The sequence below is a fragment of the Aspergillus bombycis genome (assembly GCF_001792695.1).
Source record: "Aspergillus bombycis strain NRRL26010 chromosome Unknown contig00044, whole genome shotgun sequence".
Lineage (NCBI taxonomy): Eukaryota > Fungi > Ascomycota > Eurotiomycetes > Eurotiales > Aspergillaceae > Aspergillus > Aspergillus bombycis.
The window spans coordinates 102,129-126,105 of record NW_019170046.1 but is presented as its reverse complement, the minus strand read 5'-3'; the positions used below and the strand labels follow the sequence as shown (position 1 = coordinate 126,105).

General features: G+C 50.0%; 8 protein-coding genes across 8 annotated transcripts; 4 read left to right on the top strand and 4 right to left on the bottom strand.

Annotated features, from left to right (window-relative positions):
• Nucleotides 1-388: 388 nt before the first annotated feature.
• On the top strand, nucleotides 389-1,766 carry ABOM_006422 (putative toxin biosynthesis protein; the record flags this gene model as incomplete). The annotated part of the gene is made up of 3 exons (XM_022533551.1): nucleotides 389-719; nucleotides 781-889; nucleotides 947-1,766. 3 exons carry the CDS (start codon nucleotides 389-391, stop codon nucleotides 1,764-1,766), a joined length of 1,260 nt encoding a protein of 419 aa, XP_022389031.1.
• A 1,507-nt stretch (nucleotides 1,767-3,273) lies between these two features.
• Nucleotides 3,274-4,704, top strand: ABOM_006421 (FAD-binding oxidoreductase; the record flags this gene model as incomplete). The annotated part of the gene is made up of 3 exons (XM_022533550.1): nucleotides 3,274-3,765; nucleotides 3,816-3,896; nucleotides 3,952-4,704. 3 exons carry the CDS (start codon nucleotides 3,274-3,276, stop codon nucleotides 4,702-4,704), a joined length of 1,326 nt encoding a protein of 441 aa, XP_022389032.1.
• A 518-nt stretch (nucleotides 4,705-5,222) lies between these two features.
• ABOM_006420 (putative endosomal sorting complex protein TSG101) lies at nucleotides 5,223-7,137 on the bottom strand (the record flags this gene model as incomplete). Its single annotated transcript, XM_022533549.1, has 4 exons — nucleotides 5,223-6,569; nucleotides 6,626-6,864; nucleotides 6,920-7,028; nucleotides 7,084-7,137. 4 exons carry the CDS (start codon nucleotides 7,135-7,137, stop codon nucleotides 5,223-5,225), a joined length of 1,749 nt encoding a protein of 582 aa, XP_022389033.1.
• A 381-nt stretch (nucleotides 7,138-7,518) lies between these two features.
• Nucleotides 7,519-8,684, bottom strand: preB (alpha-factor pheromone receptor STE2; the record flags this gene model as incomplete). Its single annotated transcript, XM_022533548.1, has 2 exons — nucleotides 7,519-7,883; nucleotides 7,940-8,684. 2 exons carry the CDS (start codon nucleotides 8,682-8,684, stop codon nucleotides 7,519-7,521), a joined length of 1,110 nt encoding a protein of 369 aa, XP_022389000.1.
• A 1,363-nt stretch (nucleotides 8,685-10,047) lies between these two features.
• Nucleotides 10,048-12,343, bottom strand: sly1 (syntaxin-binding protein; the record flags this gene model as incomplete). The annotated part of the gene is made up of 4 exons (XM_022533547.1): nucleotides 10,048-11,525; nucleotides 11,583-11,965; nucleotides 12,020-12,233; nucleotides 12,304-12,343. 4 exons carry the CDS (start codon nucleotides 12,341-12,343, stop codon nucleotides 10,048-10,050), a joined length of 2,115 nt encoding a protein of 704 aa, XP_022388999.1.
• Nucleotides 12,344-13,826: 1,483 nt separating this feature from the next.
• On the top strand, nucleotides 13,827-18,152 carry ABOM_006417 (uncharacterized protein; the record flags this gene model as incomplete). The annotated part of the gene is made up of 10 exons (XM_022533546.1): nucleotides 13,827-14,471; nucleotides 14,528-14,703; nucleotides 14,772-14,893; nucleotides 14,942-15,437; nucleotides 15,878-15,980; nucleotides 16,035-16,585; nucleotides 16,642-17,045; nucleotides 17,096-17,337; nucleotides 17,399-17,998; nucleotides 18,060-18,152. 10 exons carry the CDS (start codon nucleotides 13,827-13,829, stop codon nucleotides 18,150-18,152), a joined length of 3,432 nt encoding a protein of 1,143 aa, XP_022388992.1.
• Nucleotides 18,153-20,164: 2,012 nt separating this feature from the next.
• Nucleotides 20,165-21,205, bottom strand: ABOM_006416 (spindle checkpoint protein MAD2; the record flags this gene model as incomplete). Its single annotated transcript, XM_022533545.1, has 8 exons — nucleotides 20,165-20,450; nucleotides 20,500-20,573; nucleotides 20,626-20,771; nucleotides 20,821-20,849; nucleotides 20,901-20,939; nucleotides 20,998-21,023; nucleotides 21,075-21,100; nucleotides 21,157-21,205. The coding sequence occupies 8 exons, from the start codon at nucleotides 21,203-21,205 to the stop codon at nucleotides 20,165-20,167; spliced, it is 675 nt and encodes a 224-aa protein (XP_022388991.1).
• Nucleotides 21,206-21,428: 223 nt separating this feature from the next.
• Nucleotides 21,429-23,536, top strand: ABOM_006415 (GTPase GUF1; the record flags this gene model as incomplete). The annotated part of the gene is made up of 2 exons (XM_022533544.1): nucleotides 21,429-22,219; nucleotides 22,273-23,536. Coding segments are annotated over 2 exons (2,055 nt in total), but the record flags the coding sequence as incomplete, so codon positions are not given.
• Between the last annotated feature and the right edge of the window lie 441 nt (nucleotides 23,537-23,977).

Sequence of the window (23,977 nt, the reverse complement as noted above, 5' to 3'; positions counted from 1 at the left end):
GATTTATAGTGAATTCTATCATCATAATCTTTATTATTCCACCAATGAAGCAAGTATCGACCTAACTTTGCATCCTCACCTTTGTAAAACTGGCAGAGTTATAGGGCATGGAGGTCACATGCCGCGATGGAGGTGTAATAAACCCGAACCAAAGCAATACCGTATGAAAACAAGGCCTCCAACATCCCCGCATACTCAAATATACATCCCAGTCAAATACTAAAGTAGTACTGCTAATGCCTTCCGAGGCCTTAGCCTTGGCACGTGTCGGGTGTCCACTTCATTCACTATTATACTAACTACTTCTACCCTTCGCTTTTTCTCTGTATAGCTGTTCTACAAGTAACTACGTTGTGCATTTAGCTCAGCTTCCCCCATTGACACAACAATGACCTTCCCCTTCAAAGTCGTCGAACATGTCATCCCAGGCCAACACATCCGCGAATCCCCCCGTAGCATCAGAGGCCGACAAGAGACGCCCATCAAACTAGCCATTAAACAATATATCCCAAATAACGCCGACCCAATCCCGGACAATGCCATCACCATAATCGGGGTGCCCGGGAACGGGTCCCCCAAGGAGATCTACGAACCGCTCTGGGAAGACCTGTACCACCAGCTGAAGCAGCTCTCCGTGCCAGTGCGTGGCATCTGGGTAGCAGATACGTCGAACCAAGGCGCAAGTGGTATCCTGAATGAAGAGATTCAGGGAGACCAAAGTATGGTTTGAAAACCGAACCCGGGAAATGAGGATTAACTTGGCTAATGGGGTCCGTTTAGCTAACTGGTATGACCATTCGCGCGACCTGTTACATATGGTGAATCACTTCCGCGAGGAAATGCCGAGGCCGCTTATTGGTGTCGGCCATAGTATGGGGTGTGCTCAATTGTAAGCCAATCCCTACTTTCCAGCAGTGTGTAACAAAGCTCACCCACCATGATGCAGGGTTAATCTTTCCATCATCCACCCGCGTCTCCTGTCAACGTTAGTCCTGATCGAGCCAGTCATCCTGGAAGTAGCCTTCGGCGGCCCCAACCCAGCCATGATGGCCAGTCGCCGGAGGGATCTGTGGGAATCGCCCGAAAAAGCCGCCGCCTCTCTCAGCAAGGGCCTTGCCAAATGGGACCCCCGAGCTCGAGACCGCTACCTACGCCATGCGCTTCGTCCGGTGCCCACGCGGCTGTATAACCCAGCCACGGACCCCAAAGTGCCCCACACGGCGGTCACACTAACGACAACCAAGCACCAGGAATCCTGGAACTTCTTCACGCCGAACCTCGAGCGGGAGGAGCTGGACCGACTTCTGTTACCGGACTGGGATGTCGAGAAAGAGCGACCGTATCTGTTTTCCCGGCCGGAGTGCTGGTCCGCCATGCGGAATCTGCCGTACGTCCGGCCGAGTGTGCTCTGGGTGTTTGGGGGCAGGAGCTTTCTCTCCCTGCCGGATGCGCAGGACTCGAAGATGCGGACTACGGGCACGGGCACGGGGGGCAGTGGTGGCGTGGCTAAGGGGATGGTTGAGAAGGCGGTGCTGCCCAAGGGTGGCCACACTCTTGTGTTTGAGCAGGTGGATTGGTGCGCTTCGACGGTTGCGGATTGGACGCAGCGGTGGTTCCGGGGCTGGTTGGCGGATGAGAAGTTCTGGGAAGAGTATCAGAATCGGGGTTCTGATGCGGAGGGAGTGAGGATGTCCGAGGAGGCGTTTCAGATTGCACAGCTGCCTGTTGGAACGAAGAGGGAGGAAAGGCCCAAGCCGAAGTTGTGAAGTTGGCTACCAGATGATACTGTCCTTAGCATTCTGGAAAGACGGTAATTATCTACCTGGGATATCGTGCTAGTACTCATATCCTCACACATAAGGAGCTTTAGAACCCAAATATACCAAAGTAACCAGTACTTTTCGATAGCCATTGTAGCTAGGATACTGGCCACTTTACATTTAAGTGGAATTCGAGGGAGAGGACTACATTCATTCACGCAAAAAAGTTACTTTGGAAGAGCATCGTATATCGAAGTAAGCATTTAACAGCTAGCAGCTATATCCGCATATGACCTATGGACATGGGAAATGCATCCCCTATTTAGCACATCGAGCGAGCTCTGACCAGCCTAAAGATAAAAGGTTACTACATGAAGATAAAAGGTTACTACATGCATCGTGAAAACACCTTGCCTGGTGCAAATAGGGCAGAAGTTCCTACTATAGCGGGTATAACACAGTAAGCAGAAACAGTTGAGTCCAAGCAGCAGAGCAGAAAGCAGAAGCGGCGATGACATGATCTGTTACATTGAATCCTTACAAAAGGCCCGGCCATGGACTTACACTAGCAACTGCCGAAATAGCACTAGCAAACTAACGTGGAAATTTATAAAGAATAGAAAAGCACACATTAGAAGAACGTCAAGTGCTCCCGAACAGAGGAAACTCTATGTACTACACTGATACGCAAGTTTTTCACTAATCGATGGATGTCGTTGGCAAATCTCATAGCCGTCTGGTGATACCCGGTATGTTCCAACATATGGCCAGTCCACATTGTCACTGCATTTCATCCCTCTTTATAACTTTCAGAGTTGCTCTCCATAAGATGCATATCCTTATGGACTTGAGTAATTGAGGCATAGTAAGTATCTTTTTGCTAGCCCATGGAATTATCCCACAAGCTGTATGGCAAATACTGTACACGTGGCACAGTGCCAATGCATCCAATAGCAGTACTAGTAGTATTCATGCCCGTCAAACGGGCCCTCCGATGGCCGTCACGGGGCAATCAAACCCTGTGAAGCTAACGTCCCATCTAACCTATATATAGCAAGTCCCGCCAACCATGCCGCATAAAAACGGAAGAAACAGAATAAGGCTGAAGGAATATTGTCCCGCAGACACTGCATACTCTGGCGGCTCAATGGTTCTCCAGGCTTAGGCCAACGTCTTACCTTCCGATCCCTGCGGAGGCCTCCACTGAACTAGAACGAGCCGAGATAAAGTTGTGGGACCACTCATTTCGCCCCAACGGTGCTTAGTCGCGGGGATAAGACGGAGACAATGCCTAGGCAAAGTAAAATGGCCAGCTGGTAAGCACTAGCTAGCTGGTTAAACGAGCGCGCGAATAGTGCAACGCCAATCCATTGTATTATTTGGTATCCAGAATGCTGCGTGGGAAGTGGAGACGGTCCATGGTGAGAGGAATACAGTTTTCTCAAGGTATATAGACAGACCATCTCCTCTATCTTGATCCTCCAGCCCCAGTAAACAGATCTGACGCAAAATCATGGCGAGCGCTCAGCTTGCTAACCTGGAGGCCTTCCTCCTGGGTCATCCAAGTATTAAATACACAGCACCCTCGTCACCTGAGTTCTCCACCGTGTGCAAAGTATGGAATCTGGCCCGTCCAGACATCCCGCTTGCTGTCGTCCATCCCCAAAATGCAGAGGATGTGAGGGTTTTAGTACAATTTGCCAAGTCTAACGGACTCAAATTCACCATCCGCGTAGGGGGTCATAACATGGAAGGCCGGGCCCTCGTGGATGACGCCCTTGTTATCGATCTTCGGGCGCTTACGGGGGTCAAGGTAGCCGAAGATCGCCAATCGGCTACAGTGGAGGGAGGAATCCTTCAGGGAGAGCTCGGAACAAAACTATGGGCCGAAGGACTCGCCACGCCCACTGGGTCAATACCGTGCGTTGGCTATGTCGGATGGGCGACGTATGGAGGATATGGACCTTCTCATCACACTGGGGGTTGGGGGCCGATCAGATCCTTGGTGCGACGATCGTGAATCATAATGGAGAGCTTATTCATGCGGACGAGAAGCTCCTAAGGGGCATTCGTGGGGTGGGAGGTGTGTTTGGTGTCATTGTTGATTTGACTATCAAGGTGTATCCGCTTCAAAGTGTAGGTGGTTATAGTTATCACTCTTGTGAAACGACAGGTGCTGAACCTCATATAGCTTCTAGCCGGTGCCATCCTGTTTGATTCCCAGGATATCACCAAGGTCTTTGCGGATTTTAGCACCGGATACCAAAAGCTATTAGAAAATGGCATGCCCGAGCAGCTAACCATCCAACAAGCAGTATTCAACGCGCCTCCTGGACGCGTTTTCGCTGTCATTGTCGCCTGGAGTGGCGATGACATCGAAGAGGGCAAGCACTGGACTAACCAGATCGCAGCCTTGGGACCACTTCTCATGAACACAGTCGTGGAGACTACAATCCCCGAGTGGTTCACCGGAAACGCAGCTTTAGTCCCGTCAAGTGTATACGGATCCAGTCGCACACTCAATCTGCATAACGTCACGCCCGAAGTCACCGAGGCAATTGGACGCAATCTGACCACACTACCATCTGATCCAGGCACCATGATGTCCGTACATCAGCTGAGGGGCCCCTCAGCGGCGCCGAAAGGCAGCTCTGTCTTTGCTACCAGAGAGCCGCACTATATGCTCGAGATCCTTGGGTTTGCAACGGTGGAGAACCGTAAAGAGGAGGCTGAGAAATGGGCATCTGACATTGCGGAGGCGATCTCGGAGACAGACGCTGGAAATATTCTTCCCACTACGTATATCTCTCTGTATTCTGGTAGTGAGCGTGGAGTTGACCCACTGGGTCAGTTCTATGGCTCTCATACGGAGGAGATTCTTTCGTTGAAAAAGGAATATGATCCTGAGGACTTGTTTCACTGGATTGTGCCTCAGTTGCAATAGCATTCCAGATGAGGAGATGCGCAGGGGGAATGGATGATGTGTTTTGAAAGATGATGGTAGTTGTTCCTTGAGAGTAATACACATACACAATGTTCGTAGTAGACTTAGTAGTCTGTTAAGGGCAAATACAAAGCGTCTACTGCCATAGAAAGTACAAGAGGGGTCGGCAAACATATTCTTGTTGTGAAGTACCTCCTGTAGGCTGTGGTTCTTTGTTGTTACAATTTTAAGACGTCAAAATGGGCCATCAGTGACGGCGATCGGTGTAGGTATTACGTTGAATGCACTTGACCTGTATGCTTTGGGTCTTGGTTCCTTTGAAACTATTGCTAGTTGACGAGTACTCACTGCAAGCCCTTGGGTGCCTCACTAAGCGGCGGCGCCCGAACGAAGAAAGCCACAGTCGTTCCGCTAAAAGGGACAGACGCATATGTTCATATTCATAGCTCATAGTCCTCGTTAACGTTTCTCTACAGAATGGTATATAACAAAGATTTATTCTCCGTGGCAGACCCATCTTAGATTTGATATTCATCAAGACCCATGCCCTTCCCGATTTTTCGTATAAGAGCTCGCTTTAAGAAGGCCTCTCGCGCTAACCCGCGTGTGTGCCGGGACCATGTTTCCACCCCGATCATACCTTTGACGTGGGCAGTTTGTAGGGCGTAAATGGCCTGCTGAATGCCGCGTTCCTCTGCCACCAAGTCGTACAGTTGCTTACCCACGACTGTTGGGGCGACGAGGACCTCGTCGATTGGAGGAAGACCGGAGGGTACTGGATCTAAGCTCGACTGTGCGGCAGATGACGATATGCGACCTTGTGCATCAGCTATGACAGCATCGGCGCGGTGAAGGGACTGCTGCAGGGTGGAGGTGTTCGACTGGAGGCTTGAATTAAGGGTGTTTAATGAGGAGATCTCGCCTTGCAAGGTGGCAATCGCTGCGTGCAAAGAGTCCGACTGTGACTGTAGAGATCGCGCTGCAGACTCGGTTTGCGACACATTTGTCTGCAACGTCTCGGCCAATGCCTTGGACACAGCGTGTAACAGCGCATCCTTTTCTGGATTTGGGGGAATTGGCGGTGCAGGTCCGGAGGTGACTGATGGAAGCTCAACCTCAAAAGGTGAAGTAAGAAGATCAGGAGTTTCGGCCCTGGGTTTCACCGCTAGTTGGGTCTCTGAAGATGGTCGCTGAAAACTGTGATGAGAGGCCTGCTGAGGTGCTTGCAGTGGTGTCATCTGCTGGTATCCGCTATTTGCTGGGTGATGTGTTGGGCGATGGGGAGAAACTTGTTGAGGGAGGCCATGGGGGGGCTGTTGCTGCGATATTGCGCCAGGCGGTGCTCGGCTATCAGCTTGGGAAGGTAGGGGGCCTTGTGTATAGGCTGGCATTGGATGTGCCGTGGGGTGCTGCTGCTGAGGATAACGATGCGGAGTCGTCGGGCTTCCCATGCCACTTGGTTCTAGTGGGTACTGCGATAGGCGATCCGTTGGGATGCTAGTCCTTGCATGGGTTCGAGGCGGCCATCGTGGATCCTGTTCCTTCGGTGGTAGTGGAGGAAGAGGCGATGGGGAGTTGGGCTGCGCTGCAAGCATCGGTTGTCGTTGCTCAGCAGAGACCGCTTGTCCAGGTTTGGGAGGTGGGGGAGGTGGCACCGCCGGCACTGGCGAAGGCACATTCTGGTGCAATGGTGAGTGAGACGCGGATAATCCGAGTTCTGCTGGGAGTGGAGGTAGAGGAGGCGGCGTTTGCGTTGGCTCAGGTTGTTGTGGGCGTGGTGGTACTTGTTGCTGTTTGTATCGGACCGGTGGCTCCTTTGCAAAGACCTCACGAAGTATAGAGACAAGGTCTACAAGGGTTGATCTCTAACCAAATTACACCATCAGTAAATTGACCCGCTAGTCTTGCGGAACCAACGAACCTCCCAAGCCTCTGCCCAGTGTGCTAGATAATGATGATACACTCTTCCTTCCAATGTCACATGTTGGCCAACTCGAACAGCCATATCCTGAGTCGGAGTCACGTAGACAATTGGTGGCTCTCGGGGGTAGGTATTGGGGACCCATAGCGATATAGGAAACTTGTAGACCGTGCCGCGAAACGTAACAGGTACCGTGCCAGTGAGTTGCAGTAGAAGGGCCGAGAAACCATTTTCATACGCTAAGCACGATTAATAACCGACCATCAATGCCAGGTAACCAGGGACATCACGGACTGTAGACTTCGGTTCGTGGGGACAGGGAGGGATACTGAGCAAGCACGGAGGCCACATCATAGTAGGTGCGATTGGGGTCCTGATACGTCTGTCGGGGATCGTAATGATCCTGCGCTCGTCAGTAACTTGCATTGGAGCATGCGAAGGAATGGGGCTGTGTATACCCGGATCAATACACTGTATAGCCAGTTGAGTGTCCTCTGCGGCACAGCAGCCATGTCGAAGGAGCTGATAGACGAAGTGCGTGCATGGCGTGCTATCAAGTGTGTCATTAAGTGGGAAGGGAAACTCCGCAGGTCTCATTCCCCGCATGTTCTTGGCACACCGGGCAGAATGAACCCCCGTGACATTCACTATCATTCGATAAATTATTTAGAGTTAACTATTAGGGCTGCCATGTATTTACGAATATCAAAGAAACAGCAAGATAACGTATTACATTTCTTCAGCTATGCTAGTATTTTTTTTTTTTTAAAAAAAAAAAATGAAATGGAGCGCTGAAGCGAGAATAGAATTAATACAAAACAAAAATCTGTAGACCCCTTTCCATATTACCATATTACAGAGCAAGTCTTAGTAGCACCTTCATCCAATCGACTCTAAAGTCTGTGGCAACTCTGAACCGACACATCGTGTTCCACTGAGATTCCATGCCCCTGTTCAGGGTCATGCTGTCTTCTGATGGAGCTCTGATCCGCATAGCAGACCGTCCTCGACTTGTTACTTGGATAGGTCATGGCGACAGTAGTATCCGTGGAAGATGTCTGGTTGCTCCTCGTGCCGTCTGAGTCATTGAGGCGATTCCACAAGGCACCACGAGACGGGGAATCCTCGGTGGAGGATGAGCGGGTAAGGGAAACACCAGCCCAGATGGAGGATAGCGGAAGAGAGATAGTGACCAGGGTCATAATGTTCGAATTAAGTTCGGGGACTGTGATCGCATACTGAAGAATCGAAAGCAGCGCTATATCAGTTAGCTTACACACGCGGATCGTCCCGATATAGATGCAAAGGACATACCTGGAATGGTCAAGGTTTGGCAACCCATGACAAATATCACCTTCATCGGCCCGAAGTCCCTAACACCGAGTCTCCTTCGCTGACGGATGGCAAATCCGAGCTTAATAATGAAGATACTACAGAAGAAGCAGATACTAATAGTGATGAGGATATTGGTAGCGCTTTCCAGCCACACAAGTGACAGGGGGTTATCAGCTTCGACAATTGTCTTGCAGTTTTCAACCATGTATCCTAGGCGAAATCCAACAGGAATAAGGGCAACCAAGATCGACACGCAGAGGAGAATGGTTCGGTACCGGCGTCGAAGATTGGCACAGACGACTTGGACCTGGAGTACAAGCGATGTCTCAATGCAGATCAAGAGAAGAGTTGTAAAAATGACCCCCAGGATAGAGTTGGCGTACGCGGAAGTGGGTGCCCTAGAATGATCACCAGCAAAATACTGGTAGGCTTTCACGAAATCGGTTGTGAAGTAGATCATATGGCAGAGGAGCCGGCCCATATTGAGCAGCAAAGCACCGCTGTTGAGGAAAAAGACCGAAGAGCCACGCTTGTCGGGTCTAGTCAAAAGCAGAAGGATGATGAAAATGATCACAGAAGCACCAAACTGAGCCCCGTAGTTGATGCATATCTGGATACAGTACTGATAGAACTCATCCAACATCATCACAGGTACTTGAAACGGGGTTCCATCAGCCGCATGGAAGGTGAGGTTCTGGGAGTATGGATCGAACTTGGAGTCCATGATGATCACCACTGAGAGAGGCTCGCAAGAGACGAATGATGTATAGATCAGTCGTGACCGGACGAGGACGGTAGGCAAAGAAGGATATCGTGGGGGACGTTGTGAAGAGTGTCATATATGAGGAAGTGAGGAACAAGGAGTCGAATGTGCTTGAAACTGTTTTCAAACAACACGTCCAGCTCCTGGATAGGGACTTGAACATGATGGGAGCGACTGTATTGTTTCACCACGTTGGTAGTATTGGCCGCTAGGACAGACCGGATGTTGCACCGTACATGCAACACGTGAAACAGACAATATCTATACGGCTGAACAGAGACAGGGAGTACAATACTACCTGTTCGGCGTGGCGGAGCTTGTTCTAGACAATGGGTCAGTCATGACGTTGTGGACATTTCGGACTAGGCAGTAGCCGAAGCCAACGTCGGCGCCGTTAAGACAGACAATACTAAGAGCACAATATCAAGACGGGAACTAGCAGTTAAAGATTGGATTGTGGCCCACAACGCGGTTCCGGATCCATGGAAGCTTTTTAAGTTCCCGAATATCCTTTCTACTACTTAGCAAGCATCCTGGACAATAATCGCCGTCGATCGTTCCGGTGGTGGAATGCGATTGGGTTCCTAGCTGTCCAGCTTCAGGGTTGAATGACATTTTCACAGCCCTTGCAGGGTGCCAGAAATGAGGCAGCAGGTGACTCTGCAGCAGGATTGTCAGCAAATTAAACTATTGGAGAAGACCAATGTGGCTTTATTTTCAATGGACTAGCCCCTTATGGCCTGAGAGACAAAAGTGTAGTCATTTTGGGAAGGGGGTTAGCAGGCCAGGATGCACCACCTGAGGTATTCCTGAGTAACACAAACAATATGCTTGCGGAGGCTGGTCGATATTTGTTATTTTTGGAACCAAGCAGTGTCAAAGATTATTCACATGTCTCATGGCCTCAGCTCCGTGGCTGAGAACCCTGAAGAGATGCCACTCAAGGGTCTAGTTGTAGTATGATGCATTGTTGTAAACTGAGCTGGGAGTAGAGAAATATGTACCCGGTGCGATGCGAGAAATACGATGTTCACCTTGGCAAACATCAAGTCCGGGATGGCCCGTGAACAGTTTTGGTAGCATTACTGCCAGGGTAGGTAACTCGGACTGAGAGTGCCAGGGACGCGTTGATACTGATAAGCAGCGTCCGGGTACGAAGGCCCGTGGTAGTAGTAGATAGCAGCAAATCGATATGATTTCCTAGCTTCGTGAGATCAAAACAGCAAGGGGTTTCTAAGGATGCATTAAAAATATATGTCTGAAGACCAGTTCTATTTGTTTAAGCTACATTCAAATTGACATGTCGTTTCAGGCTTCTTTCATTTCAGCTTTCATGGCCCAATTTAGCCAACGACTCCGTTAGAAATTCGTTAGCATTCATTAGGTCTGTGCTGCCATAGACAACCCTCCGCCTGGGAGTGCCTTGAGACGCCGTTCCCCGGCCGGCCCCTGCACCGTCACCGCTGGGCTGTCCGCTGGTCTGATGGACCCAGTCCTGCAGGTTTCCGTATTCGTCCATGCTGCCTCCTCCGACCGTGAAAACAATTGCTTCGTTGAAGGCTTGGCGGCGCTGACCAAAGCTGGCACCGGTTCCTGGGCCGGGGGCGCCAGAAGTGGCGGGCGACTGGGCATTACGCGAAGCGGAAGCGGGGGGCATGGCGCCACGGGCATTAGCGCTGCGAGGGTCGAAATAGAGGTAGCTTTCTGTTTTGGCAATGGCGGAGCTGGAGGCAGACGCTGGGTCCATGAGTGACTCGGTGATCTTGGTCAAGGTCAAGTCTTTGTTCGCTGGGAGGAAATTTTTCACACCAGAAATCAGGGAGTCGAAGTTGGCGCCAAGCGCACCAGATGCGATACGGTCTGTCAGGCGATTGGAGAGTGACGAGAAGCCACGGAACAGATCAGAGGATTGTTGCTGTGGAGCAGCTGTGGTCATCATGGTCATGCGAGTCACTTCGCGAACTTGTTTGACGTAGGCGATGGGACTGACGTCCTGGACGCCTACGCGGGTGAGGGCTTCCTCAAACTGACTCATGTCCGCACGGTTTAATTCGGTCTCGGTGCTTAAGAACCAGATCAGGAAGAGCCGAAGCTTATCCGTCGGCTCGCTCCCCTTTGCCGGGTCATTGATGAGTTCCAGGATCTGCGTCTTAGATTGCTTCGTGATGTTTTCTTCGAGCTCAAAGAAGTTGTCGAGCTGGCGGTCTTTGATGCCTTGAAGCAGCGCAGTTGCAATGTTCATATGCATGTCTAAAATGGATTTGCGTTCCCGCAACTCCGGAAGTAGGGTAATAGCGGCTTTCAGATGCTGTGCAGAGGTGCTTGTGTCATTTTGAAGATCCTCGATAGATGACGCGCCGGTCTTTTTTGTGATCTCATTCGCATCCTCCTTGTACTTGGTTAGCTCGGCGTCGATGTCCTCGGCCACTTGGGGAAACGGAGCTCCGGCATTACGCTTCCAAAAGAAGTCGTTGCTGTTCAGGTCGTACGCTTTCTTGGTCACCTTGCCCGGGTTTGCCTCATCGGCCGTCTCGATTGTAATCCGGTTGAGGCGCATCTGGAGCACATCTTGCACCAACGACTGGTATGTCCACGAGTGAGAAAGCATGGGTACCAAGTCCACATTACGGTCGACAATGACCAGCACAGGTCTTGAGGAGGGGACACCGGGAGTAGATTTCTTGTTAGTTGAGAAGAGATTATCCTTCGAATTGAGAATATGATCGCGGAGTTTACGGTCGAGTTTTGTCGCTATCAGCTCTGCCGCTCCACCTTTAGGGCATCGGATGATGGGGATCGACCCTGTTTGTGTCATGATCAGTGACTAATAAACAAAACACATGGCCTGACCACACATACCCATAGTAACGCTAACACTGAAAAGGCCGCTGACAATCTTATCGATGATTGCGTCTAAGTCCTCATCACTTGTCTGTGCACTATTGATCTTCCAGTAGGCATCATGTCCTAGGCCCAAGCTAAAAAGGTCTGGTTCGGCGACGATGAAGTTGAGATATTGGTCATAGACTTGCGCGATATGCTCTGACGTCCCTGTTGTCGCTATCTGAGAGGCGAAATCTTCGAGCAGTGGCCGAGGCACGGACGATAGGAAGTTCACGTAGGCTGGTGTATAGAGTCCGCGAGCCAAGTCATTGGTAATCATTTGCAAGTTGGCCGGAGTAGGTTCGACGAGATAGACTACGGGCACGTCGGGGATAGGGTATCGATTGGAATTAATGTTTCTTCAAGTAAACTGTTAGTCGCACATGAATCACCAACATGGCAGAAGCGCGTACAGATGAATAGTAACGCCCCAAGTCCGAAGATCATTGACTCGGAGTACGCTACTAATAACGTCCCGTCCCATACTATCGAAAACCAGAACTTTCCAGATTGGGTCGCCATCCTCGTTCAAAATGGGGGTCGAGATGAGGCCTTGCGCGGAGGTATCATGATGGCTGTCCTCGGTCTGCGGGTCGTGATTTAGATTGAGGATTTTCTGAATGGAAACTGTACAGTTGCCATTATCAGCATACGCTCACCACCCAGAGATGTGTACATGAAGAAACCAAATACCTACCGACCTGACGGTCGCGAAGGGACATTGAGTGCGACGCCATAGTAAAGTATAGTCTGCACCCAGGATGATATTCACAGCAATTACCTGACTTAAACGAGATTCATGACAGATAAAGAACCTGACAGCATCCAAGCAGGCAGAACAATATCAACAGATCAGCCCAGGCCCGAGCTGTTGAGGGACAATTCAGTTATTATTACCCACTCGCAACCACCGACCCAGTACACCCTCTCACCCTCCACTTGGCATCCCGAGAGAAGCTCCCGATTGATGAAGGCTGACGTAATCCGACTAGTCCCAATGAGGTTAAATTAGTCCCTTTCAAGGTTATAAGGTCCCCCCTTTCAACAAAGGAGACGTATACAAACAACCCAAACTCCACGCTCCAGCCTTAGGCTGGTGAATCACGTGTGCCAACGCTAGACTGAACGGGTGTAGCGTGGGTGGCCAAGGCTCCAAAGGCAAAGCCGCCCAACCGAGCTGAGCTTTTCCAAGTCTCACCACCATTACCTATCCATCCCCCCCTTCCCTTCCATCCTTTTCGTAAAGCGAATGACTATGCTGCTTAATTACAGTCCAGAGTACTTCTTTGTATGAGAACCTTTTCTTTTCATCTTTTAAGACATATTTAAGAGAAGAAAAGGTCTACAAGAACAGGTTGTACAGGCTGGATTGTCATCTGCGAAAACAGCGCAGGAAAAGAGTGACAAGGCGGCAAGGAAATTGAAAAGCAAAGATAAAGAAGGAATCTGGCAAAAGGAAAGGGGTTCAAAAGGAAAGACAAAACAAAAATTTATCTTACGTCTACTATACGGAGTACTTTGGCCGGTGTATTCGAAGGGTGACCTACTTGGTGCATCAAGAGCGGTTCTTTTTTTCCTAAAAAAAAAAGGGTGCAAGATTGGGCGCGCAACACAACGTGAACGCGACTTGCACGGGATACCGTCACTAAGAAATCACTCAGGCAAGCAGGCAAATAACTGTTCTTTTTTTTCTTCTTTTTTCCGCTTGGCACAGTCAGAAAAAAAAGGGAAAAGGAACAAAAACAAGGACAAGGGCCTTAGAACTTGTCAAATTTCTTTAACATTTGGAAAAGCGGAGGCCAGTTTGCCACTGTCCGGATCATACATCCATTTATTACACACTCATTGCTTGAACTTGCTGCACTGCGAGAAATTCGGTTTTGCCATTTCTTACCGCTTTCCCACTCAGCGAATCAGCATCTTCCGGAGCTGACAAACTCGGACTGGACCAGTGATTCGCCCGGCTTGCATTCATTGATCCAACGTTTATCACCAGACTCTGTCCAATCAGACGGCTTAGACTGGAGACTCCACCAGCAGGCTTCCCGCCAACTGCGATCCAGAAAGACCGTCGCCCCAGACCTTTCCAAATTAGGACTGTCACGCACGTGGATGCATGTGACTTATACCTACCATTTTGGGTTGCTCTCCCTTTAGTACTTTGACCAAATAACTCTGCAACAACACCCCAAGAATCAACCTCGGGTAGCACAGGACTGAATGAACGGCAGCATGGAGCAGTCGCCGCCGCAAAACATGATGCGGGGTCTGCCTCATGCGCCAGTAGACCCGGGCTCATTACCGCCGGAATACTGGGAGTCACTGTATGCGAATCCGGAACCCCCACATCAACATGCGCATCCTCCGCAACAACAGCTACAGCAATCGCAACAAGCACAGCAGCCACAACCATTGGGCATTGGCTGGGATCATCCGGTATTCGGCCAAACACAGCAACGGAGTACTTTGCCGCTTCAACAGGAACATGGTCATGGCCTGTATCCCTCATCCACTCCTCAATCTTGGCGACCCAACCCTCTGCATCCTCAGCAGATCATGCCGTCGAACCCACAAGGATTCACAATGCCTGTACAATATCGTCAAGTGCCCCAGTATTCACAGGGCCAGGTGCCTTTTGAGTCGCAGCCGCTCAATGCGTCAGATAACCCGTCTTATCAGCCGTATACATTCCCTCGAAATTACTACTCTGCTCAGCACCTCTCGGTGCCTGACACCTTCTCTCAAACGCCAACACCCCAAGCTTCTCAGCCCCAACCGACTCAATCAACTCCTTATCAGTCTAATGCGCCTCAAACTCCCATCGTCCCATACACCCTGCCCGCAGGGTTCTCAGAGGAGACTTCGGTAGGACAGTTCGAAACAAGATCCGTTATATGAATAGGCTAGCTAACAGATAGCAGCATGGTCAGATGCAGTACACGAATGAATTTTCTGATTCGGCGCCAACTGTACATGAGCATCAAACTATCAACCCTCAGTTTCTCAACGCTGCTCAACAAGCCAACAGCCAGCATGCGCCCCTTAATAATTTCATCTACGTTAATCCACCAGGTTTCGAACGTCAGGATAATCAGAGGTGAGCCCCAAGTCCGAAAAGTCTAGTTTGACCGTGTTCCAGCGGCATTTACTTATTGTTTTGTTAAGGACATTCGACTACTTCCGGAACGACCTGCAAATTCCGTCAATCCTGAACCGACCTACTGCTAACAATCCGAATCTTCCGACTTCACAGACTCCCGGCGTTGAAGTGGTCATGCCTATAAACCGTACGTTCCTTACTATATCGCTTCTTAACTTTGTACTGACCCCGTCAGGCCAGCAACCGATCCTACCAAACGCTTCGACGAAATCAGGAAAGAAACAGACCACATCGAAAAAGCCAGCCAAAAAGTCTGCGGCTAAGGCGTCGACAAAGAAGCCCGATGGGAAGCTCGCCTCTGGATCCGAGACCGATACCTCTGACTCGGAGCTGGAAATTGAACTGCCTGAAGATCCATTTCCCATGGACCTTGTTCGTCCCCATGAACCAGAAGCTGCCGCGAAATATGATACCCTTCGAGCCGTGTGGTCGCCGCGTAATAGGCGGCTTCATGCAGACAAAGTCAAAGGCGCACTGGTTGCGTTCAAAGACGTTGTCAAAGCCGTAAGGGATACGTGGAAAGAGAAGTCACAGGCGATGAAAATGGCGGAAAACAAGGGCGAAAACGATAAAGCAGCCCAAATCAAGAAAGATGTTGTCCTCCAGCGGCGCCTGATGGACGTGGTTGTTAGCACCACACTGGATCAGGGCCACCCCACGATCGTCGAGAAGTATGTCCTTTCTCTTTCATTATTCCTTTCTCTTAACAACTTGGCATATCGTTGTCATGGCCATAGAAGTCAGAAACGAATTGAGAGCCTCTCCCGCGTAATTTCCCTAGTGTGGACTTCGGCATATCTTCTTAAAAAGAATGCTTATAAGTAAGGGTGGAAACTACCTTGCACCCGAGGACAGTACATACCTAGTTATGTGTCCTTAAAGAACAAAGGAACTAAAGGGAGAAGGTTCTCTTTAAAGAACAACTCCCTTTCGGCGATCCCAGTATGGCCGCATAGTCACCTATCTTGAAGAGTCACTAGACTAGGACTCCAGTGATAAAGATTGGCCTGCCACACTAGCCGTTATTCTAGACCATCGTGTCATATTTCTTTTGCTGCTTACACAAGTTTCATGTCATATTTGATTGCTGTTGGCTAACCCGAATCTTTAGGCTAGGAGAGCATCCCATGGCGGTGGCTGCCATGTATTCGTTCCTTCTCGATCGGCATCAGGCCTCTGACATCGATGGGGCATTCACCCTAAACCTGCTCAAGGTAAGCTCGCCCGCATAGATTGACCGTGCAAGAGAACTAAGACCTTTTCATCAGCTACTTGCTCGATTTGTTACCATGGATGAAGATGTGCTCCAAAAAACGAATGTTGCTAAACTACTGCCTCGGTTCGTCAAAAAGGGCGGACAAGTGGCTAGGAGCCTTGCTCAGAAGATCCTGGACAATGCTGCCACTTCTACTAAGAGAAAACAGGAGGGCAATAAAGCAGCGCCGAAAGAGGCATCTCCCGCCATGAACACTATCTCGAATGTTGCATTGCCTGACGGCCCGCGTACAGAGGTAGTTGGATCCAAAAGGCCTCGAGAGGCTGAGGCCAATGGCCAACCAGCCACGAAGCGGATGGTTGTTACGTCGAATCTAAAGAGTACCCAGAAGCCAACCAACGGCCCTGTGACTGGCCCCGCCAAGCGCCCCCAGGAAACAGGCCAAGAGGCTAAACCAGCAGTGGCAGCTACTACACGTCCAAAGGCTAATATCATTGCTCCAAAGCCGACTAACCTATTCGGAAGTTTGTCGTCGGCTTCGAAGAGGCCAGGCACCTCAAACGCAGAGAGAGCGGCTGCGGCTGCAGCCGCAGCAAAGTCCAGGTAAGCAGATTTGTAAAACTAGTCGAGCTTCATTATTCGATACTAACTGTGAGCAGCACACCGACCGAAAAGAAAGACTCCCAACCTGCGCCTCCCAGGCCGACCTTCTCTTTTGGCGATATCATGGCCGATCTTAATAAGCAAAAAGAAGCACCTCCATCTGAGCCAGCCGAGAACAAGCCACCGGAGACGGAAGAAGAACGAACGAAACGACTCCGCAAAGAAGCGAGACGAAAGCTGCGAGTCACGTGGAAGCCGGATGACTCTCTTACTGAAGTTCGTTTGTTTACGCATGATCCCGACGAGGAACTGGGACCAGGGGATCATGCGCAGCACGAGGCCGGTGATGTCAAGGGTGAAGGTAGTGTGCTTAAACTCCACAGAGACCTGGACGAGTTCGACGAGGAAGAGGATGGGGGTGTCCGCGAAGAAAGCTTGTGTGATTACTATGAGCCTTCGGGTAAGTCATGATCTAGACTTCGAACAGAAATGCCATACTGACTTAGGTAGAAATTGATTTTGCGGACATCACACCGGAGGATCGTTCCAGGAATAACATCAAACGCGCTGGCACTCAGCAGCCGATCAGTGCTGAGAAGGAAGCACAGGAGCACCGCGAAGCCACGACGCTCATGGTTTTCTATACCTCCGCTGCGGATGTGCCACCGTCACCAAAGGAACCTCCCCCGCCCAGTGAAGACGAGTCTACAGCAGAAGCAGTTGCTCTTGGAGAACTTCCAGATCACGTCAAGGTAAGCATGATCATTGTTTCCCCTCTTTTTTGGTGAACCCGAGCTAACTGTATTATGACAGGTTCGACAGGAGCGGTATTTTTCCGCTATTAATCCTCAGCCAACTTCAGCTCAACCTCAACCGAGTGCACAATCCAGCCAGTTTGACATTTCAAACCTGCTCAAAATCATACAAAATGCGCCTCAGCAGCAGCAGCAGTCAACACCTCCGCCTCCCCCGCCTCCGCCTGTGACGCAAGCACCGATGTCGGATCTGGAGCGAACCATCAGTATGTTCCGTCAGCAACAGGCGCCACAACCTTCAGCCCAACAGCTGCAGATGCCTCAGTTCCCTGCCGCTACTCAGGCTCCTGCAACACAGGGCCTCGATTTCCAGAAAATCCTGGCTGTCCTCAATGCTCAGAAGCAGATGCAGCAGCCACCACCTGTCATGCCCCCTGTTCAACCGTCGCAGCCGGCTATTGCGCCAAATCTGGCTGCAATCATATCACAGTTTACTGGGGGCAATCAGCAATCTGGGCCGAACCCACCTCAAATGCCTGGTCAATTCGACGACCCAGAGCGCAAGCGTATGCGCGAGGGTCCGGGCTTCGATGGTTCTGAGGATGACAGATATGGTTATTTCAAACGGAACAAACCGAACGGACCCAATAAGAGTCATGTAAGTCGTCAAATCCCTACATTTTCTATAGTGGACATTGGTCACTAACTATATATGATAGCCCAAGGTTGGGTTGGTTCCTTGTCGTTACTGGCCCGAAGGGAAATGCAGAAAAGGCAACGACTGCACCTTCCGTCACGATCCACTTAACTAATAATATTCTCGTACCTCAAACACTTGATACCCCTATCCTTTCTTTTTCTTGTCGGCATTCCCTACGATAACGGATGTCCATATTGTCATGCTTTCTGTCTCTATATTATTTCCTCTGAATTGTTGCAGATGTATGTTGACACATAAATGTGCATAACGGGCGAGTTCACGGCGTTCTGCTTTGCTGTTGATGGTTGTTTTCCCTCGGCATTGGTCATCTCAGCGTTGTCTGTTGAAGCATTCTACCATGATAACGGAGTTCTGTCATTTCCGGTGGGCTTATGCGATTCTGCAAGGACAGAATTTGGCAGGGTTGGTATTGTGTCTTCGGCGTGAGATTCATATTCTCTTCATGGAACGGACGATCCATCATGCATGTACATTAGAGTGATGTCCTGGTGGACAGTGTTCTGATTTGTGACACGATTTGACCTCATACAGCAGCTCTTTTACCAATTGAATTGTGCACTGTATACTTATTATCCTCGAAGAATCGTAAAACCTGCCCATCACCGGCTTAGGTAATAGGCATCTCCCGAGCCTAAGTTAATTTAACTCGAAACATACTCCATCCCAATTTACTTATACGCAATCTGGATCCCAGACTTCACCTCCCCATTAGTGTTCTGTGGAGGGAAAAGCCATCCACGAAGTACAGCCATAATGTCAGCACCAGCCATCCTTGGTAAACCAACCCACTGCAACCATCTGATCATCGTCTGCTGCCACGCCATATACCTCGGTGGACCAACATACGGCATCTCAGAGGACGAGTGGTAAGTCTTTCCTCTACGGCCTTCCTATTTCATACTGCAAGGGCCATTCAGTTATCCTGGCGTGCGCCGTACCCATACTACCGAATTCATACATATCAGCAAGTACCCGCGTACAACATATACACATAACTAACGGGGGGGAACCACAATAGGCTCATAGAACCCTTCCAAAAGGGAGAAACACCGACATTTACAGCTCATGTAAAAGCTGGCCTGGAAGCCTTGGCAAATGATCCAGCTGCGTTGCTGGTTTTTTCGGGGTATGAACTGTCCCTTCTTGAGCTACCCAGATAAGTTTATATATATTCGGATTGAGGTGTAGAACACCACTAACGATTACTCAAATTTACTGCTACATCAGAGGCGCAACAAAGAGAAACCGTACTAGTTTAACAGAAGGGGAATCTTACCTGGTATGTAGTTTCCCCGAAAAAACAAAAAGAAAAAAGGATGTTAAAGATAATACCCAATTCCAGACCCTTGCTCAAGAAAACAACTATTTCACCTACACCATCCCTTCCGCCCAAATCATCGCCGAACCTCACGCTACCGATTCCTACCAGAATGTACTATTCTCTCTACTGCAGTTTAGGCTCTATACGGGTGTCTACCCATCGCGGGTGACAGTAGTGACGCATGAGTTCAAGCGGAAACGGTTTATGGAGTATCATTTTCCCGCTATAGGGTTGGTTCCGCTTGAGAGAGGGCTTGGAAAGGAAGGTAGAGTTGCTGTTGTTGGCATTAATCCGCCAGAGGATGTGACGTCGGAGGCGTCTTTGATCGAGGGGGAGGAGAAGAGGGGGATTGGGCTGTGGATGAGGGATCGGTATGGGGTTTGGGGGAGTTGAAGGAGAAGAGGATTAAGAGGGGGTGGGTGGAAGGGATGGAGGGGGGGCTTTTTGTCAATGTGGGGTTAGGGAAGGTGGTTGAGCAGCTGGTGCGGTGGGATGGTGGGAAGGGTGGGAATGAGTGGTTTTCGAGGATGGGGGAGTTGCCTTGGTATTAGTATTGGCGGGATATCATAGCATTGGGGTAATGATAAGATGTTAGTTTAGATCTGCTGAAATCTTATAGAAGTTTTGAAATCATTTGTAGTGTTGCATATTCATTAGTCGTTATTGATATGCGGCCGATTCTAAAATACGAAATACGAGTAGCACCGAAATATGCAGAATTGAGCCTGTCGTCCTCCATCCTGAACGCCTTCCAAAAACACCGCAACCGATGGTAGGTTAGCCTAGTCCGCAAGACGATAGCTGACCAATGTTTCTACACGATGGTTGTTCGTGCTGAAACTCCTGAGCTGGACCTTCTCTGCGTTCTTGATCTCCTTGGCGTCGCTGTCACCCCATTCGACCGGTACCTCGGAGTCGGCGTCGGCATACACAAGGACGTTGAATGTGCAGTCTCCGTCTAGGACAGGGAGGAAGGTGACCGAAGCGGTAATTTGGCGGAAAATAGCCTGGATTTCCTCTTGGATTTCTTTCTCTGTTTTCTCAACGGGGGCTTGAGGGTCGGCGTTGCTACAAGGCATTAGCTGAAGTATGTATGTTATGGATCAAGGCAGCCTACTCTGGACCGGTGTTTTCCTTGTCACCGGAAGCCCGGGACTTCGTACTCTTGCTCTGCTTCCCGAATATTTGGACCTACAATCCCCTGTTAGTCTTTGAGAGACATACCACATGTGCTAGTCCTTACGTCGAATTGCCATCTCTCCACGTGCTCCCCAGTTTCCTTGTCCGTGATGACTACAACAAGTTTGGAGATCTTGCCTCCCATCATCCACTTATTCAACTGCGACATGATTTTTTTGATGTAGGCCTTGACCTGGTCATCGGAAGTAACTAGGTCTGTCAGCGGATGCACAGAATAAGCAACGATGGGTCAACTAACTGAGCATGTTGAGGCCATATTTCTTGACACTAGATGGGTTAGACACAAATAGCCTAATCACAGACCATCGAAAAACTTACGTCGTGAAGTCTTCTGGGGGATAGACTCCTCGTTGGAAACTGGAGCTCAAGGTCAGTGGAAATGGCCCTATCTAGGTCGCTGAAAGTGCCGGCTTACAGGATGGAATTGATAGAGTATTCAAACTAGAAACATCAGTATTTTTTGCGATGACAAGAAGTGAGTGGGATCCTTACGAATTCTGCGACAAGCTTGGACGACCCTATGTAGGGATGAGCGCCTGATCTTTCGTATAAACTGCTCGTGTTTGATTCTCACCTTTCAGGGACAATTTGTGAACCTTAGACTTGTCCTTAGTGGGTGGCATGTTGAATTAATTTGACGGTAATGGATAAATTTGGGAGTTGATTGCGTTGACGTTCCTGGTGAGTGGGAAAAGACAGGAAGCGTTTGTTTACTCCGATAGTCGCCGCAGCAATTAAATTTAATTCGATACATCCAAATCGACCGCCTGCCAATCGTTTTCTCCGCAGAGCCGCACTTTTTTTGCCCGCAAAGCCAGAACTTTCAATTGATTCCCACTGTCAGCGTGCGAGACATTTAATTCGACAAGAGACAATTCCCATGCCATTGCAGACCTCCCGATGCGAGGATGCCTGCAGTTAGCCAGATGGCTGAGCGCAGGGCCGAAATGCCCGGCGGCAAGCCTTCCCAAGGCGCCATCCGGCCTCTATAATACCATCCGCTCTTTCACTAGTTCCGCCCATCTGGCATCGCGAGCCAGAGCAGCAGCAGCGAGCAAACCCGCCTCCGATCTTGAAGCCAGAATTGCGCAGATTCCCATCGACCGCTACCGTAACTTCTGTATCGTCGCTCACGTGGACCATGGGAAGAGCACCCTCTCCGACCGACTGCTCGAACTCACGGGCACCATCCAGCCGGGATCGAATAAACAGGTGTTGGACAAACTCGATGTCGAACGGGAACGAGGTATCACTGTGAAGGCCCAAACATGTACCATGATATATAACCATAACGGAGAGGATTATCTGTTGCATCTTGTCGATACACCGGGACATGTGGATTTTCGTGCAGAGGTTTCGCGCAGTTATGCCAGTTGCGGAGGAGCATTGCTTCTGGTGGATGCCAGCCAGGGTATCCAGGCACAGACCGTCGCAAACTTCTATCTCGCATTCGCGCAAGGCTTAGAGTTGATTCCCGTCATCAACAAAGTGGACTTGCCATCGGCCGAACCGGAGAAGGCTCTCCAACAGATGAAAACGTCGTTTGAACTCGACACGGAGAATGCGGTGATGGTCTCTGCTAAAACGGGTCTGAATGTTGAGCAATTGCTTCCTACCGTGGTTGAGAAGATCCCCGCGTATGTATACCATCCATAACCACCACAGTAACTCAGAGCTGACAGTACCACAGGCCTGTGGGTGATTCTCAGAAGCCCCTACGGATGTTACTCGTCGATTCCTGGTACGATTCCTACAAAGGTGTTATCTGTTTGGTACGAGTCTTCGACGGCGAAGTTCGAGCAGGCGACCAACTCGTCTCGTTCGCAACGGGCATCAAGTACTATGTCGGCGAGGTCGGCATCATGTACCCCACCGAGACCTCACAGACTGTACTGCGAGCCGGCCAAGTCGGTTATATCTTCTTTAACCCCGGTATGAAACGGAGCAAGGAAGCTAAGATCGGCGATACTTACACCAAAGTCGGTTCTGAGAAAGCTGTGGAGCCCCTTCCGGGGTTCGAAGAACCCAAGTCGATGGTTTTCGTAGCCGCCTATCCCGTGGATGCGGACCATTTCGAGCACCTGGAGGATAGCATCAACCAGCTTATGCTCAATGACAGAAGCATTACTGTGCAGAAAGAATCTTCCGAAGCTTTGGGTGCGGGATTCAGACTGGGATTCCTTGGGACTCTCCACTGTTCCGTTTTTGAGGATCGTCTGCGCCAGGAGCACGGCGCCAGCATCATCATCACGCCTCCTTCAGTGCCGGTAAAGGTAATATGGAAGGATGGCCATGAAGAGATTGTTACCAGTCCCGCTCGCTTCCCCGAGGAGGATGATCTGCGATCCAAGGTAGCAGAGATCCACGAACCTTACGTGCTTGCTACCCTTACCTTCCCCGATGAGTACCTCGGCAAGGTGATCGAATTGTGTGAAGCAAATCGAGGCGAGCAGAAAACCCTGGAGTATTTTACGTCGACCCAAGTCATCCTCAAGTATGAACTGCCTCTGGCACAATTGGTCGACGATTTCTTCGGAAAGCTCAAAGGATCCACCAAAGGTTACGCTACTCTGGACTACGAGGAATCTGCTTGGCAGCCGAGCAACATCGTGAAACTACAGCTGCTGGTTAATAAAGCTCCTGTGGATGCTGTTGCGCGAGTCGTTCACTATAGCCAAATAGAACGACTGGGAAGGAGATGGGTGACAAAGTTCAAGCAGCACGTCGATCGACAGCTCTTCGAGGTTGTCATTCAAGCTGCTGTCGGACGCAAAGTCATTGCAAGAGAAACCGTCAAACCGTATCGGAAAGACGTCCTGGCCAAGCTCCATGCAAGTGATGTCAGCCGACGGAGGAAGCTCCTGGAGAAACAGAAAGAAGGCCGGAAGAGGCTCAGGGCTGTCGGAAACGTGGTGATTGAACAGAAGGCATTCCAAAACTTTTTGTCGAAATAGACCTTCCCTGGAAAGACTGTACATTACGATTTATTGTATTATACCTCTTAAACTTATTCTATTTATGCCTTGAATAGTACACCCAGCATTCAATATGATTACCCGTTTTGGAGACCTTGAGCATTGAATGTTTAGGTAAGCGGAGTATCTCAACAATAATTGAATCTGATTGGATGGCGCAGCGGAGGGGCCGCGGGAGCTTTCAATTTGGCCGCAGAAAAGTTCGTCGCCGACCCCGCCGCGGTGATGTCTTGCAGTTTCTCTCTCATCCGTGTCACTGATCTTTTGGATTGTGCAACTGTCATTCACACGGATTAGCGGGGTGCGACTGTCATACATATACGTTGACGAGCCCCTTTTTCGGTTGTGCGCTGACCGCAGCGCTCTACAAAACATCTCTTTGAGTTATTGCCTCCCTGCCATGTTCAGCTCTTGACAGGC